Raw genomic sequence first — 11,225 nt, 5'->3', positions numbered from 1 at the left:
TCACAGGACACATAAGTACTACCTGAAAAGGGCTTCGAAAAAGGAAAAATAGTCTGTTTTTTTCGGTCACACTCAGGGAGAGTGATACTCCACTTTTTCCAGCCATAATCATGAACGAAATTTACCCTCTCTTTCACCGAAACAACCACCAGGCCGCTACCAAGGCCCGCATTATGAGAACTGACGGCATAGCCTATTGTACTAGTACGGTACAAAACAGCATTAAGGTTACCAAGTTCATTACCAAGACAAGAAAAGTAGTCCAAACCAAAAAATCAAGAAAACCATCGAAAAAAAATGGTGAACCCAAGACAATGACAAAGAATCAGAGGAGAGAGAAAACCAAATTTCTGAATGTGGAAAAGGGAATTATAAAGTTTCCCAAAATGATCCTTTTTTTACCAACAAAATAAACCCTAATAAAACTGGAATCGCTTTATCTACTGTCCCTACTTCTTGGACTCAGATTCAAACTATAAATGGTGAATGTGTTAGTGTAGATTAAGCTGGAAATGTTGATATTTCTCCATCACTTCATTAAAAGTTGTCTTCTTGTTCCTCACATATCCCATAAATTGTTATCTGTTAGTAAATTGACTAAAGAGCTTAATTCTATTGTTATTATGTCTTCCAATCATTGTGTTATGCAATATCCTCATACTGGAAAAATATTGGACGTGGAATGAGCACTTAGATCTGTTGGCCTATACAAATGCTGATTGGGTAGAAGATCGAGATGATAGGATATCTACTTCTGAGTACTTTACATTGGTTGAAGGAAACTTAGTTACATGGAAGAGTAAGAATCAAAAGGTGGTTGCTCTATCAAGTGCGGAGGCAGAGTTTCGTGGTATTGCTAAGGGCATAACTGAAATCATATGGTTAAAGGAACTTTTGAGTGAACTACACTTCCCACAAAAGAAGGCATGCAGACTTTTCTTTCACAATAAAGCAGCAATCCGTATATCTGAAAATCCAGTTCAACATGACCGCACTAAGCATGTGGAGATTGATAGACACTTCATTAAGAGAAATTGATGAATAGGGTTATAAGCCTTCCTTTCGTAAGATCAAAGGATCAACTAGCTGACATACTTACGAAGGCAGTTACATCAAAAGCTTTTGAACAGACATTATACAAGTTAGGTATCGAAAACCCGACGACCTAACTTGAGGGGAGTGTAGGAAAGAATATCAATAGGGAGATTTATTTTATTTGTAATTATTCTCTTTATTTTGTCTTTGATTTATTTCCTAGAATAGCTTTATCATGGCCGTATGAATTAGAGCTTTGTCTCTCATTATAATTTAATAAAAACAGTATTCAAAACACTAAACCTTTGTTCATCTTTTTATCCGCAATATTAATCTTTTCAAAAATAATCAATTTACACCTTAAAGTGATTAATTATATATAAATATCCAACTAAATTATCAATTAGAACTTATAAAAAAAATTAATTTTAACCTTTAAAATATCAATTAAAACTTTAAATAAATTAATTATTGATCGAGTATTGAAAACCACTATAATTAACTAACTAAACTATTAGTCCGACTCAAAATATTTGCCGTCCAAAAAAAACCAAACAAAAGAAAAAACAAGGAAAAGTGGCAAAATCGGACGTGTAAAATTTAAATAGAATCCAATCCAAAGGTCTAAATAACCTTACAAGATCCTTGTGACTTGTTAAACTTCCACGTGTCATGTCTGGAACTCTCATGAAGATACTCTGCTCTTCGGAATTCACTACTCGTTGAAATTTGAATGAATTGAGTTTGCAACAATAGGAGAGAGAAAGTTGTGGGTGTTGCCATCACTCTTGAAAATTTGTCCACTTTTATTGATTGATATTGTAAATTTGCAACAATAGGAGAGAGAAAGTTGTAAGTTAATTTTTCATTTTGATTTAATGTATTTATGATTGAAAGTTCGAACTTCGATTGAACTTTAACTGTGGGTTTTTGAAATTCAGGTACTAATTGTCAAAAATTTTGATGCTTTATGATTGGAAATATGCCCCATTTGTGAAATTAGGTATCTTTTTCTGGGTATTTTTCCTGTTTAATTTCTGCATTTAAAGTTGCATGTCTTTTCTTCTTGTGGGCATTCTTATTTGGTACCGTTTAAAATTCATTGTTTCTGATCTATGGAAAGCATTAGGCTGATAAGGGATGAGAGTTGTTATGGGTTTTATTGGTAGATTGTTTTGAATTTTGTCGCACATACTAAAAATACTAGTATTTATTTGGAGTAGGCAAGAGGAGAGTATGAATTTTTCTTGTATGCGGTGAGAATGATTATCAAATATTAGTTCATATTAGTTTGCTTTAATATAATTACTTAGTTTTAAGCTCTTAAATTTTTTTCTAAAATCAAAAATTAATCACCATCTTAAAATTATTATGTATTCTTGCTCCACTTTTTTTCAATTGATGACAAAAATGTAGCAAAGACTACTCTGTCCGTACTGCATGCAGCATGCTTGATTGGTATGGTCAAAGATAGTTTGAAAATTTAGTTTGGTTTGCATTATGCCAAGTTTAGTATTTCTTCCATTCCAAGATGCTTGCAACATTCGACTCCAATTCAATACACTAATTGAATCCTTAATATATCTGATTAAATATAATAAAAGTTATCATTCAAACAATCAAACAAGATTCCCTTGAGGCGTTGACTAGATTTTAACTTATAAATTAAAATCTAATCACAAATTAAGACTGTTGAATGAATAATGCAATATTTCTAATATTGCAAGTAATTTGGAATGTAGAAAGTATACAAGTTATGAGGTCATGGTTTGGAGTATAAGTATCATTATAAGTGCCTGATTTAAGTCTTAACTTCGAATATCTTTATTCTCTGATACTGACCTTATATTACTTTTATTCAACAAGGAATGATAAGATCATTTTTTGGTTGTTTTACATCATACAAAAAGTGTATGAACATGAGGTTGTGTATTTAGTCAACACGATTAGTATGTAGTTTATTAGTTGGCTCATGGTTTTCCCTCACTGATCTATGTGCTGTTGTTGGGATGTTTCAAATGAATGTTTAGAACATGAAAACTCCTGAACAACTTTAATCATTCTTTGTTGTCTACGCGTAGCAGGCACTTCTCGGAACAAGCTTTTTGGTATTCTTGCAAATATGAGTTTTGTTTTCCGTGGTAGCCGAGGGGATATTGAAAATGAATTTTCCGGAATCATTCCAGAAAGGCGTTCTGTTGTATGTTTTTAACTTCGTTCTAGCTTGATTTCCTCTTTACTTGGGTGTCTTTACATGTATGGGAGTTATGCTAAAAATCGCTGTTTTTCCACTTGCGACAGAGAATTCACCCTGTTCGACCTGTCAATACAAATTCGTTGGCTTTTCTCGTGACTGGTAATGTTATGACCAAACTTACCATAATCTGTAAACTAAATCTCGATGAGTAAGAATTACCTGACTTCTACTTTGTTGAATTGGTGTGCACTGTGCAGTTCTCTTGTTGTTCACAATATTGAATACTCATCAGATGTCATCTAATTTTCTGGTAATTTCTTTCCAATTTGAGGTCGCACCTGATTTCTTGGTGGTTAGGAATTTCGTGCTTTAGCGAGTTATATGCTCTTTATGTACAGCTGTGGCTAGTACTTGGTGTGTTTTTGATCGCAACAACTTTGAGGATGTATGCTACTTGTCAACAATTGCAAGTTCAAGCTCAAGCTCATGCCGCTGCAGCAGTTAATGGCCTGTTTGGACAATCCGACCTTCGTTTGCAGATGCCTCCATCCATAGCTTTAGCAAGCAGAGGGAGACTACAGGGACTAAGGCTTCAACTTGCACTTTTGGATCGAGAGTTTGATGATTTAGGTATGCTAACTATTCATGCTACAAATTTGTGAATTTTAAATCCTTTACCATCATATCTTACACCACTTGTTGTCTTAGTTTCAAAAAGCATGCCTCGCTTTGCGCCTTGTGCGCCTCAAGCTCAGGCTCGGCTGAAAACACCTCCGCTAGGTGAGGGAAAGCCCACTACAAGAGGCATGCGCCTATGGCGCCTTGATGCGCTTCACGCCTTGTGCGCCCGGTGCGCCTCCTTATTGGGTTCGGTAATTAACTTATGTTTGTTTGTTCGAAAAAGAAGTAAAATTCGAAACTCAAATTTACTTGAAAATGAAGTTTGAAAAACCATTGCTTCTTTAAGAAAAACAAAAAGCATTCGAAGAATTTAATAACTTTTGGAATTCTTCGTTTCTCATTATAATAGTTCTGTGCTAAAGTGGTGTTTACCGCTAAAATAATAAGTATTTTCAAGCTTGTTAATACTAATATATGAATATCATGTTGTTTGATGTATTATACATGTTTTAAATTGATTTTTATGCTTTAGCGAAAAAGTGCGCCTCGCATTCAAAAAGATCATGCCTTCGCCCTGCACTTTGCGCCTAGATGATTTCTTAATGTTATGCACGTTGTGGTCGATTTCTCTATTAATTTTGTTGCAGATTATGAAACATTGAGAGCCTTGGATGCTGACAATGTTTCAAATGTTCCTTCCATGAGTGAAGAAGAGATAAATTCCTTACCTGTTCACAAGTACAAAGTAACAGGACCAGAGAGGTAGGGTATACCGTGCATTTGAATATCAATGGTTTCTTGAACATCAAACCATTGGAATGCCTTAGTACATAATTAGCTTTGCCTTTTGGCTAATTGAATCACATAGAAGTCTAGTCACATTCTAATGTTAATATTTATTCCTGGATAGTGATACTTTACAACCACCAGAGACCTCGGCATCGTCAACATCTGCTGAGGTAAATTATCTTTACTGTACTCATGGATATTTTCCTCTTTTCTTTAATCTTGTTTCTCTTGCTTTCTCTTTTGCATTATGTGGTCTCCAATTCAATTCTCTTTGAGCATTTGCACATTGTTAAATTAGACTGGACTTATTCTCAATGCCAGCACATTTACGGGGTGACACGAGGTGCACACACTTCATAAGTCAAGGAGATATATATTATCCCAAAACCATATGGCCATGGGAAGAACTCCAATAACTTATAAAGCATGCACACCATTTTCAATTCAATTTTGTCGACGTGGGATAACTCATCCCAACACACATACCAAAATATCGAGGTTCATGCATGAGACGATCAATTACACTAATTAAACTCACCCTCTGAATTTCTGAAGCAAGAAAATGATGGTTGTCTTGTCCCTAAAAATGGCCAGCATAACCTCTGAAGCAAGTTTATCTATCATGCTTTTGTGTTAATTAGAGATTCATGTAGCTTATGAAAGATTTTAAGATTTTGGTTTCTTCTCTTCTTCCACTCGCAGATGTATGATTTATACAATTGTTACCAATTAAAGCTTTTATAGAATGGTGAATTCGAAATAATGAAAATATGCTCATAGAGCATCTTTACTTCTTGTGTATCCCTTTGGAGCTATGCCCTCCCCTTCTTTATTCAAGAACACTTATAAGTCTCTCCAATTAGTGGCGCACCCAAGATTTTTGAATAATAGGTTGTAAAAAACAATTTTACAAGAATTGAAAAGGTTACAATTCACATTTATTCAAGGAAAAACTATGTAAATTATTACAATTGGTATCTGAGTTCTCAAAATTTGAAAATATTTTTCAGTTATTTCATCAGTCACACCTAAAAATACATCACTCTCTAAATTGATTCCTTTATTTATTTTGTGAGTTTATGATAAAACTCGAAGTAATAAAATTGAAGAATAATTTGAAATAGAGAAAATATGTAGTTCACTTAAAAGGACAAACTCAATTTCTTGCTTTTACCACTGAATCACTAAATTCAATGGTGATTTTCATCTACCATTTTAGTTCTTTACTTGCACTTGTATTCTTTGTTTGGTCCGTGATTAAAATATCCACACATTCTATAAAAAAATCATATGCATCTCATTCAATCAATCATTAAAAATTTCTCCCTCCGTTTTGTTTTGTTTTTACAGTACTGAATCAATGATAATCTTACGTATGAGAGTAAACATGGTAATAGTATTACCTAAAAGACTAAAAAGTAGAGTTGCACCGTGTTGCTGAAGATAAAGAATTTGCTATTAATATGGAAGCATGATGATATGATTAACTAATAATTTTCTAAAATTTATATCCCAGGTAATATTTTTGTCAGTAATTAAATTGCTGCATCGAAAATCAAACTTAAAAAACTTATGTTTTGAAATTATGACTTATATTTTCTATTTGAGATTGATGCACCTTTTTGAACCAATATCAATGTATTCATAACTAATAGCATTACCAGTGGATGCCCAATTTCTACCTCTGAATTTCTTTGGCAAATATGTTCCGTATATGATATGTTGTATGGTGTGAAGATTGATCAGCATAGGTGCATGTTTTTGTATTACTATATAGTAATCTTTCTATTCTGGTTAATGAACAGAATAAGCAAGATGCTGATAGTGCAAAACTTTCAGAAGAAGATCTAACCTGTACTATTTGCCTGGAGCAAGTGAAGAGAGGTGAACTCCTTCGCACCTTGCCATGTTTACATCAGGTGTGTAATAAACTGCTGTGTATTTATTATATACATCTGAAAACTTCTAATACGTTCATAAGCAAGGTTTATGATAAGCTAATTGTATAGAATTTAACAACTCCAAAATACCGTTCTAATAAAATTAAAAATGCTTTGTATTATTTCTGCAGTTCCATGTCAATTGCATTGACCCCTGGCTGTGCCAACAGGGGACATGCCCCGTTTGCAAACTAAAAGTGGGATCTGAAATGGGAGATCAAGCCTTGGATAGAACGGCTGTGATTGCCGATATGGTCTAAATCGATTCTATATACTCCTGTATACTAATGAAAAACACGGTATTGCCTGTAAATGACATACTTAAAGAGTGCCCCTTCCTTCTTGTCTTGTGTATAGTAGTGTATCAAATGTTAGAATTTTCAATTGATGCTAGACTTATATTTCAGTTTTTCACAATAGAGTAAACAATGTGAAATCTGAAAACATAATTTTGAGTAATAAAATATCAGCATCGAAATGTTTTCTGCTATCTGTATATCAACATTTGTAAATGATCTGGAATTGACAGAGGAACCCAGATTATTATGTGAAGTGATGACAATGAAGGAGTGAAGCTGAACTATGTCATTGTGGTTGTGTCTAAGCCTCTATATGGATGCATCCATCATTGGTTTCGTCATGCTTCTTTTAAATCTAGTGAGATAATGGTATGACATGATTTATTTGATTTTAATATTTTTAACTGTTCTGGTTTTTTTTTTTTTTTTTTTTTGTAGAACTAAAGATTATGCTTCAAATTAAATGTGCACTCCCCAGAACTGCTGATGGTGGAACAACGTAGCAATCATGAAGCTAAAAACAGCATGCTTCATGCCTTATTTACCGATTTGAAGAAGTCTTCTTTTAAAAATACTTGGCTGACCTACATTCTGCTGACTGAATCCTGGCTTATATACTTCTATATATTATCTGTAAGTTTTCAAGCAGATTTTACTTATTTTTCTAATTTAATAATTGCTACGGATTCACAACATCATTCCATTACATAAATGTCATTATGTGGCTCTTATATAGGCTTCCCATCTTGGACTAAGTGTCGAATTTAATGACCTTACTCTTTAAAACAAAGAGGTTGTTTCCAATTGACCCATGCTAGCAAAACATCATCTGCAAAAAATAAGATGAGCACATGATTGTTAAGTACCTGCAGTATGTCAAAGAGACCACAAGAAAGAAAGACACAAATAAGTCAGACTCAAGAAATGGCGAATAGAACTTCTTGTATTCCTGAATCAATGATATCTCAGAATACAAAGGATCCTTCGAGTGGTCCCGAAATCCTTATGAAAGCAAATTACAATTATTCCCAAAACTAAGCATCCCCTAACAGAGAGACTCTCCACTATATACATACAAGGCTGCCATCCAACTAATAAATTATAACTAAAATAAATGCCAGCTCATCTATTTAATCTTTTCCTTTTCTCCTATAAGTGAATAACAAGTCGGGCATCTTAATTGACGTGACTGGCTCTGTACTCAGATCCGTAGCAATGATTTGTAGAGCGGGCCAGTTTTTTATAGTCCACTATAATCCAAAAATAAGATGAGCACATGATTAAAGTAATACATTTGGTGTTTAGTGTTTAGATTTGTCTCACTTGTATAATTTAAAGATTTCATGATTCTAATGTAGCATGGAGTTTAGTAGAGTCAAGTTCCTAACCTCATTTTGGTCAAAGGCTAATGGTTTATATAACTAGAGTATTTGTTAGGAGATCTTTGTAGGAGTGATTGAATTTTCTTATTGCAAGTTTTTCTGAGCTTCAAGGATGCCTCATCCTTTTTTGTACCCTCTTCTTATAGTTGTTAAAAACCCTTTTCTTTTATAATTTTTTTCTAATAAATCATATTACTTGATCTTATACAACTTAAAGCTATTTCAATTCTGTAGTAATTTAATATTTTTGGCATTGCCTGTGTTTTTCTAAACTTGATCAATTGTTTATGTTCCCTTTTTGATTAAAATTAAGATAAAATTAAGTGTTGTTTTCGGCATGTGAAAACTAAAAAGGATGTTGTATTGGTAATTCTTTTTATTTTGTTCCAATTTCTACGACGTAAATTGATTTTACGACATAAAATTGTTTTACTTATTCACTTTTTTACTTTCTAAACGCGCATATTAAAAAATGCAACCACGATCTATTTAGAAAGGGGAAAACCTATGTCCATATATTTGACTGGATGGTGGATGTAAATGTATAAAATAATTCATGTAGCTTAGGTATGAAAATCTTTTAGATGTCACCTTCTTCATAATAGTTGTCAGGTTAATAAGCTTTGCTGTGTTATTCCCCAAACCCAACCAAGTCATGATATTTTTATAGTTCTCCAACTTGGAAGTTAGAGATTATTTAGTGCATGGTTTCAAAATGTGTAGTACAATTTTTGCAAAGTCAAAGCTGTACTGCAAATTTGGAGATTTTATGACCTCCACACAAGTTAGGTTAAACATCAATAATTAATATAAAATGTAGATTAACTCAATTATCAAGCAGACAGGCATATCTAATTCAGAACTCTATATGAACTCCGAAGACAATGAGCGGGATAAAGGTGGAATAAGTAGCTACAATGACATCTATCTTTTCTCACAAATCTCTCAAGTCAACTTTGTTTGTCATTGTTCTTGTTCTTGCGCTCTGTTTCCAAATCATTTTGATCGATGCCCATGGAGGCCTTCATGATGATCACAATGAGGATGAGGTCCCAAACACGGACGACTCCACTCCTACTGCGGCCAAGCACCTCAGTTCGAGAAAACTTGTTGCAGTAAAAATATGGTGTCTAGTCATTTTCTTCCTTAGCACCTTTGCCTTTGGAGTGTCACCCTATTTCTTACGATGGAACGAGAACTTTCTTGTGCTTGGGACTCAGTTTGCTGGAGGTGTCTTCCTTGGAACGTCGATGATACATTTTTTAAGTGATGCCTCTTCTGTTTTCGAGAGTCTCACTAACCTCGAATACCCTTTTGCTTTCATGTTAGCTTGTGCTGGTTATGTTCTTACGATGTTTGGGGATTGTATAATTCTGTATATTGCGAAGAAAAGTGCAGAGAAAAATAGGGTGGGGGTGGAAGGAAGTGGAGACGAAGAACTGCGAGAAAAACATGGTGTGGCGCATAGCCCAATGTTCATAAGAACTACTTCGGTCGGAAACACTTTCCTTCTCATAATTGCTCTTTGTTTTCATTCAGTCTTTGAGGGCATGGCTGTTGGCATTGCAGGTAACACTATTTCCATCTTCCCTAGCTTTTATCTCTGTTTTATGGTCGTCTGAATTCTTTATTACATCAATCTTTCATAACATAGAATATAGAAGTAGTATTTTAATCGAACACTTTTTGTTTCGATTCAATTTCTAATTGATAATCTTTACTTGTATACTTAATCTTACTTCTCACTATAATCACTATCTGTTTCTTTTCCCAGATACTGAAGCTGATGCATGGAAGAACTTATGGACAATATCACTGCATAAGGTATTTGGGGCTGTTGCAATGGGGATTGCCCTCTTAAGAATGCTCCCTAAACGACCATTATTAGCCACAGTTGTGTACTCCTTTGCGTTTGCTAGTTCGAGTCCCATCGGTGTAGGGATCGGAATTGCCATCAATGCAACGACAGAGGGTCGGACAGCAGATTGGACATACGCCATATCCATGGGATTTGCTACTGGGATATTCATCTATATTGCTATTAATCATCTCATCTCTCAAGGTTATAAGCCACATTCTCCTTGTTACTTTGACACCCCATTTTATAGGTTCCTTTCTGTTCTTCTTGGGGTTGCTGTCATTGCTGTTGTTATGATATGGGATTAGAGATCCATTAATATTAAATATATTACCATTTGGTCTTAGGGGGTGTTTGGTATTAGAAGAAAAAATGTAATGGAAAAGAAATTGATAAAGAGGGGTAAGGGTAAAGGTATGGGTTATTGTATTTGGTGTTTAGCATAACCATGTAAGGGAAACACTTGTTTACCTTTCCCCTGTTGTTTGGTTTTGATATTCTTTTATGTGCTAGTTACTTGCGTAAATGCTTACAGTGGCACTGTATGTAACATATCAAATGAAGAATATATATATATCAAAAAATTATACTGAAACCCACATTTTCTTACTTTCTCCATGCGTTAACCTTCATTTCCTTAATAAAACTCAACATAATTCAAGCCTAAATAAAATCAAACAAAACTACAACACTTAAACTAATAATTTGCATTATGTTATAACAAGTACTTCTCATTTTCAGAACGCAAAAGTGTATAAACTAGGAAATAAGCACCTAACTACAAGCGCAGTCATTAATGACAACTATTTTGCTCATGTATTTTTATAAGACCATTTTTACTTTTTTTTTTGAGAAGATCAAGCAAATATTGTTTCTTGAGGTTTGAATGAGCTTGATAAAAGATTCGGAGCTTGTGTTCTTCGGCAATGAGAATTGTAGCTACTTTTAAAGCTTCAGAGGGTGAGACGCCATCTAATTTTATTACCTTTTTCAAAACTTTATTCACTTTTTCATCCATCTTCTGCTCTCTCTCCTCGGCTTTGGCCCACGCACTACCTATCGTGCCAAGATTAGCATTAATAGTATCAAAAAATTTGCCGAAAT

General features: G+C 34.1%; 2 protein-coding genes across 5 annotated transcripts; both read left to right on the top strand.

Moving 5' to 3' along the window:
• Positions 1-1,638: 1,638 nt before the first annotated feature.
• On the top strand, positions 1,639-7,444 carry LOC130827175 (E3 ubiquitin-protein ligase SDIR1-like). 3 transcript variants are annotated; one of them, XM_057692826.1, is made up of 11 exons: positions 1,696-1,887; positions 1,977-2,038; positions 3,117-3,235; positions 3,337-3,391; positions 3,490-3,542; positions 3,631-3,862; positions 4,501-4,615; positions 4,764-4,812; positions 6,448-6,561; positions 6,714-6,881; positions 7,320-7,444. In XM_057692826.1, the coding sequence occupies exons 2-10, from the start codon at positions 1,999-2,001 to the stop codon at positions 6,840-6,842; spliced, it is 906 nt and encodes a 301-aa protein (XP_057548809.1). In that variant the 5' UTR covers positions 1,696-1,887; positions 1,977-1,998; the 3' UTR covers positions 6,843-6,881; positions 7,320-7,444. The 3 variants fall into 3 exon arrangements, with proteins under 3 accessions (XP_057548810.1, XP_057548808.1, XP_057548809.1); XM_057692827.1 differs by lacking the exon at positions 7,320-7,444 and having other exon boundaries at positions 1,639-1,887; positions 3,120-3,235; positions 6,714-6,851; XM_057692825.1 differs by lacking the exon at positions 7,320-7,444 and having other exon boundaries at positions 1,639-1,887; positions 6,714-6,851.
• On the top strand, positions 7,374-10,908 carry LOC130827174 (zinc transporter 2). Of its 2 annotated transcripts, none has more exons than XM_057692823.1 (3): positions 7,374-7,514; positions 9,105-9,832; positions 10,038-10,908. In XM_057692823.1, the coding sequence occupies exons 2-3, from the start codon at positions 9,181-9,183 to the stop codon at positions 10,427-10,429; spliced, it is 1,044 nt and encodes a 347-aa protein (XP_057548806.1). In that variant the 5' UTR covers positions 7,374-7,514; positions 9,105-9,180; the 3' UTR covers positions 10,430-10,908. The 2 variants fall into 2 exon arrangements, with proteins under 2 accessions (XP_057548806.1, XP_057548807.1); XM_057692824.1 differs by having other exon boundaries at positions 7,385-7,514; positions 9,109-9,832.
• Positions 10,909-11,225: the final 317 nt, after the last annotated feature.

This window comes from Amaranthus tricolor, chromosome 11 (assembly GCF_026212465.1).
Source record: "Amaranthus tricolor cultivar Red isolate AtriRed21 chromosome 11, ASM2621246v1, whole genome shotgun sequence".
Lineage (NCBI taxonomy): Eukaryota > Viridiplantae > Streptophyta > Magnoliopsida > Caryophyllales > Amaranthaceae > Amaranthus > Amaranthus tricolor.
Note: the sequence above shows the minus strand (reverse complement) of the source record. Positions and strands in the feature narration are given on the sequence as shown.

Bases quoted from the DNA above. Each gene is read 5' to 3' on its own strand.
- LOC130827174 (XM_057692823.1), top strand. From the start codon at position 9,181: ATGACATCTATCTTTTCTCACAAATCTCTCAAGTCAACTTTGTTTGTC. The intron at 9,833-10,037 runs GTAACACTATTT...TTCTTTTCCCAG, and splicing joins CATGGCTGTTGGCATTGCAG to ATACTGAAGCTGATGCATGG.
- LOC130827175 (XM_057692826.1), top strand. From the start codon at position 1,999: ATGCTTTATGATTGGAAATATGCCCCATTTGTGAAATTAG. The intron at 3,236-3,336 runs GTATGTTTTTAA...CACTTGCGACAG, and splicing joins TTCCAGAAAGGCGTTCTGTT to AGAATTCACCCTGTTCGACC. The intron at 6,562-6,713 runs GTGTGTAATAAA...TTATTTCTGCAG, and splicing joins CCTTGCCATGTTTACATCAG to TTCCATGTCAATTGCATTGA.